General features: G+C 46.3%; 1 protein-coding gene across 2 annotated transcripts in view; it reads left to right on the forward strand.

Moving 5' to 3' along the window:
- The window catches only part of LOC115280091 (zinc finger protein 177-like), a 24,236-nt gene extending 18,502 nt beyond the window's left edge, over positions 1–5,734 (forward strand). The window contains exons 4-5 of one of the 2 annotated variants that reach the window (XM_029924774.1): positions 5,401–5,530; positions 5,631–5,734. In XM_029924774.1, coding sequence (XP_029780634.1) covers positions 5,401–5,530; positions 5,631–5,643 — 143 coding nt within the window. In that variant the 3' untranslated portion in view covers positions 5,644–5,734. The other variant, XM_029924773.1, reaches the window with a different exon arrangement.
- Positions 5,735–5,935: the final 201 nt, after the last annotated feature.

A 5,935-nucleotide genomic window follows, 5' to 3' on the forward strand; every position in this document is an offset into this window, starting at 1 on the left:
TCTCCATTGAAGATGATATTAGCTGTGGGCTTTTCATAAATGGCTTTTATGGTGTTTAAGTAAGTTCCTTCTATCCTGATTTTCTTCAGGGTTTTTATTAAGAAAGGATGCTGGATGTTGTCAAATGCTTTTTTGTATCTATCGACAGGATCATATGGTTTTTATCTTTTCTTTTGTTAACGTGATGGATCACATTGATGGATGTGCAGCCCTGTAACCCGGGAATGAATCCCACTTGATCATGGTGGATAATTCTTTTTATATGCTGTTGAATTCCATTTGCTGGTATCTTGTTGAGTATTTTTGCATCTGTATTCATTAAGGATATTGGTCTGTAGTTCTCTTTTTTTGTTGGGTCTCTGTCTGGTTTAGGAATCAAGGTGATATTTGCTTCGTAGAATGAGTCTGGCAGTCTTCCTTCCATTTCTATTTTTTGGAATAACTTGAGAAGGATGGGTATTAACTCTGCTTTAAATGTCTGGTAGAATCCCCCTGGGAATCCATCCGGACCCGGGCTTTTATTCATTTCGAGATTTTTGATAACTGATTCGATTTCTTCACTGGTTATGGGTCTGTTCAGATTTTCTCTCTCTTCTCGTTTGAATGTTGGTAGTGCATGTGCGTTTAGGAATTTGTCCATTTCTTCTAAATTGTCCAGTTTGTTGTCATATAATTTTCCATAGTAATCTCTGATGATTCCTTGTATTTCTGAGGGATAAGTTGTAATAGATCCATTTTCATTCATGATTTTGTCTTTTTGGGTGTTCTCTCTTTTCTTTCTGAAGAGCCTGACTAGAGGTTTATCAATTTTATTTTTTCAAAAGACCAACTCTTGGTTTCTTTGATTTTTCAACTGCTTTTTTGGATTCTATATTGTTTATTTCTGCCCTGATCTTTATTATTTCTCTTCTTCTGCTGGGTTTGGGGTGCTCTTGGCTGCTCCTTTTCTAGTTCCATTAGGTGTTCTGTTAGGTTTTGAATTTGTGCCTTTTCTAGTTTGTTGAAATAGGCCTGAATTGCAATATGCTTTCCTCTTAGGACTGCCTTTGCTGCATCCCAGAGAATCTAGACTGTTGTATTTTCATATATTTTTAAATTTCTTCTGTAATTGCCTGAATGGCTGAATCATTCTTTAGTAGGGTGGTTTTTAACCTTCATGTTTTTGGAGGTTTTCCAGACTTTTTCCTCTGATTGATTTCAACTTTCATAGCATTGTGATCTGAAAGTCTGCATGGTATGATCTCAGTTCATTTGTATTTACGGAGGGCTGCTTTATGCCCCAGTATGTGATCTATCCTGGAGAATGTGCTATGCGCACTCGAGAAGAAAGTGAATTCCCTAGCCTCAGGATGTAGAGTCTAAATAATATCTGTCAAATCCATCAGTTCCAATGTGTCGTTCATGTCCATTGTTTCTTTAGTGATTTTCTGTCTGGTTGACCTATCCATTGCTGTAAGTGGAGTATTAAAATCCCTTGCAATTAGCACATTCTTATCAATACGATTGTTTCTGTTTGTGATTTTTTTTATGTCTTTGGGTGCTTCCGAATGTAGTGCATAGATGTTTATAATTGTTATAAACATCTTTTCCTGATAGAGAGACTCTGTAATTATTATATAATGTCCTTCTTCATCATTTGTTCCTGCCTTTACTTTCAAGTCCAGTTTGTCCCGTATAAGTATGGCTACTCCGGCTTTCCTTTGGCGTCCAGTCGCATGGTAGATATTTCTCCCTCCCTTTACTTTCAATCTGAAGGTGTCTTCAGGTAAAAAATGAGTCTCTTGTAGACAGCAAATAGATGGGTTTTGTTTTTTTATCCATTCTGCTACCCTATGTTGTTTGATTGGAGCATTCAGTCCATTGACATTCAGTGTTATTATTGAAAAATATGGGTTTAGATTCATTGTGTTCTCTGCAGAGTGCATGTTTGTAGTGGTGTCTCTGATACCTTGTGCTCCTTGCAACATTTCCCTCATAGAGTCCCTCTTAGGATTTCATATAGAGCTGGTTTGGTGGTTATGAATTCTCTCGATTTTTGTTTATTTGGGAACACCTTTGTCTCTCCTTCTACTCTGAATGACAGGATTGCTGGATAAGGGATTCTTGGCTGCATGTTTCTTCTGTTCCTCATGTTGAAGACTTCCTGCCATTCCTTCCTGGCCTGCCAAGTTTCAGTAGATGGGTCTACAACCACTCTGATAGGCTTCCCTTTGTATGTCAGGGCCCTTTTCTCCCTAGCTGCTTTCAGAATTCTCTCTTTTCTTTATATTTTGCCAGTTTCACTTTGATATGTTTTGCCAAAGGTTGATTCAAGTTAGGTCTGAAGGGAGTTCTCTGTGCCTCTGGGATTTCAGTGTCTGTTTCCTTCCCCAAATTGTGGAAGTTCTCGGCTAAAATTTGATCAAGTGCCACTTCAGGATCCTTTTCTCTTTCTCCTTCTTCAGGAAGGAGATACGGATATTGTTCAATTTGATTGTATCACTCAGGTTTTGAATTATCCTTTCGTGCTCCTGGATCAAATTATCTCTTTTTCTTGGCTTCCTCTTTTGCTAGAACTGTGTCTTCTATATCACCTGTTCTCCTCTCTGGGTCTTCAATCCGTGCAGTGGCATCCTCCATTTTAATATGCCCCTCATTTATAGCCTTTTTCAACTCATCACAGCTATTTTTAAGGTCCATAGTGTTTGTATCAGTAGCTTCTCTGATGTCTTCCATGCTTTTTTCAAGCCCAGCGATTAATTTTATGCCAATTGTTCTAAATTCTTGCTCAGTTATGTTGATTCGATCCATTTTGAGCAGTTCTGTGGCTGTGACTTCTTCCGGGAATTTCTTTAGAGGAGAGTTCTTCCGCTTAGTCATCTTGGCTAGCTTTCTGTCTCTTGTCAGTTTTGAAAGCTCGTTCTGCACTGTGCACCTGTGAGTATTGCTGTGTTAAAGGAGGCTCATTGTCTGTCCAGGGCCTTTCCGTTCAGGAAGTGTGGTTTTAATGGTGTCTCTAGGTTTCTCTTGTTGTGCCTTTGGTTATTTAATTGCCCTACTCAGTGATATTTGGGACTCTCCACCACGTGTACTTTGGCTTGTTTCTCGTGGTAACCCTGAAAAGGAAAACAGAGAGACAAATACACAGGGAACAAAAGCACACAAATGCACAGACAAATCAAACAAACAAGGAGACCAAAATGGGAAAGAAAATAGCAAAAATCAAAAAAAGAAAGTAAAGGGGGAAAAAAACAACAAAAGACAAAGGACAGTCTAAAAGCTGAGAGATAAGAATGAGGTCAGGGAACATACACCTGAATGGCAAGAATTGATCTAATCACATCAGTGCATCAGTGTTGGTCTTTCCTGGGCTCCTGGGGCTGGGGAGAGAAGAAAAAGAAGAAAAAGTCACCTCTCCTGATCGAATGGACGTGGTTGGTGTAGGTAAGTGTCAGGGGCTGCTCTCTGAGGCCCCGCCTTGCTGGTTGTGGGGAGAAGAGTGGCGGTGCCCCAATCCGATCTCGATCTCGAACCAAGTGTTGCTACCCACTCTTTAGGCTCTCCCTGTGCCAAGTTGTATTTTCCGAGCCCTGCTTCGTTTCCAATCCGAGGCGTACTTTAATGCTACCGCCGGAGATGAGGTGTCGTCCCGCAGACAGGCTGGGTGGCGCTGCCAGGGATCAGGGCGCTGAGCCCAAGGAAAACGCGCCAGCTAAAGGGGCGGATCTTTCTCCCCAGGCCCTACGGTTATAGATTGGATGATAGGATCCCTCTCTGTCCTGGGTGAGGTGTTTCTCTTCTCCAGAGACATCTCTATGAGCGCTTCCGGCCTCTTTCTCTTCCCCTGTCTCTCTGGCTCTGTGCGCTCCCTGATGCTCTGCGCGGAGTGGGGCTCCCTCCTCTCCAAACCTCAGGGTCCCAGCCTGTTTTTTTTTATTTTAATTTTTTTATGTTTTTTACTTATTTTTGAGAGACATAGGCAGTGTGAGCAGGGGAGGGTCAGAGAGAGAGGGAGACACAGAATCCAAAGCAGGCTCCAGGCTCTGAGCTAGCTGTCAGCACAGAGCCCAACACGGGTCTTGAACCCATGAACCGTCAGATCATGACCTGAGCTGAAGCCGGCGCTTAACCAGCTGAGCCCCCCAGGCGCCCCCCTGCCCATTTCTGTCTTCCTCAGTTCGCACTCACTCACACATGAGGCTGTCTTTGCGGACTGTCTGTCTTTTGCCTCCCAGTTTTGTAGGTCAGGGTATTGTGGCTTCAGTCCTACGTAATTTGATAGATGCGGACACGTGAAAATTACAGAGCTCCGTCCTTCTCCAGCATCTTCTCATGTTATTTTATTTCTATTTTATTTTATTTCATCCCATTTTATTTTATTTTATTTATGTTGTGGTAAGACATACATAAAATTTACCATTTAACAGTTTTTAGGTGGTATCAGGTATATTCACACTGATGTGCTGCCCCCGTCATCCATTTATAGAACTCTTTTCACCTGGCAGAGCTGGAACTCTGTCCCCATTACGCGTGGACCCCCACTCTCTCTACCAGCCTGGGCGCCACCTACTTTCTGTCTCTGTGGACGGCATGACTTTGGGGAACTCACATCACTGGATTCCTACAGTACTGGTTCTTCCGTGTCTGACTGACTTTGCTAAAAGTCTCTTTGATGAGCCTTTCTTGTTGTCGTTGTGTTAACCTATCAGATGTACTAGGTTTGCAGTATCCCAGGGGGACACCAGGTAGGCTGTCGAATATTCCAGCAGAGCTCAGAGTCTGGGCTGGACGTGTACATTGGGGAGGCATCAGCCTATAGAAGACCTTGAACTCCAGACTCCCCTGGCATGGCTGCATGATTTAGGGGAGGGGTCTCATACTCCAGTGGCTGTGGGCTGGGTAGGGGTTCAAGTGGGGGAGGCTCCCCTTCTAGGTCTTGCTGCTTCCTGAGAAGGAGGGCTCCATGCGGAGATTTTTGTGTTACGATCTCACAGCTTCTGCATGTTGAGAAGCCGTTGGACCCATGATAGAGAGTCTGGAACTCAGGAGAGTCGCCTGACTGGAAACAGATTTAGAAACCAAGATACGCGTAGGAGGGGACCGGAGCCGCAGCGGGGCTGTGATTACCAGGAAGGGAGGGGTGACTGCAGAGGCGGGAGGGTCTGGGCAGCAGAGGAGCGGGGTGAGGGCCACTGGGGGGACAGGGAGACGCGGAGCTTGGCTGAGGTGGGGAATAGAGGACAACCAGCGCCCGCCCCACAGACGTCAGCTGCCACCTTAGCGTTTCTGACAACTGACGCTCTGCGAAGCCTCCGCCGTTGGGGGTGCTGGGGGTGACTCCTGGAAGCAAGCAGCCCACTGCAGAACTCCTAGAGCTGATCGGCTCGCTCCAAGCCCGGCACCTCCTGTTTTTCTGTGCAGGCGGCTCTCCTCTGGCTGTCATTGTCTCTGCTCCCCCGAAGGGACAGGTCCTGTTCCCTCCGCCTCATGTGGGCTCCGCTCTGTCAAACCACCTTTGCGGCCAGCTCATCGCTGTCCCTGTACTCGGCAGGTCGGTCTCCGATGTCACCCGCTCCTCCCGCGCTATGCAAGTTCCTTGCTCCCAGCCTTGTTAACTCCGTGTGTCTCGTCTTGTCTCTCCCCTCCCCCAGACTTGGAGTCTAGACCTGAAATGAAGGAATCGGGTCCAAAGGACGACAGTGCGGAACACAGGCCATCTGTCGGGGCGGTGGCCAAGGGACCCATGAGAAACGGTGCCTGCGGCCTGGCCTTCGAAGGCGCGTGGACACGGGGTGACTGGGGGGAGAGGAGGCAGCGGCGGGGCGCCAGGTCCTGCCTGGGACGGTCGGAGGCCTCCCAGGAGCTCGCCCCCGAGCGTCGGGAACCTCAGGCCCTCCGCGTCCAAAGCTCCGGCCTGCGCCCGCCGCCGCCGCAGGGTCCGGGGGAAGCGCACCGC

The sequence above is a fragment of the Suricata suricatta genome, chromosome 16 (assembly GCF_006229205.1).
Source record: "Suricata suricatta isolate VVHF042 chromosome 16, meerkat_22Aug2017_6uvM2_HiC, whole genome shotgun sequence".
Lineage (NCBI taxonomy): Eukaryota > Metazoa > Chordata > Mammalia > Carnivora > Herpestidae > Suricata > Suricata suricatta.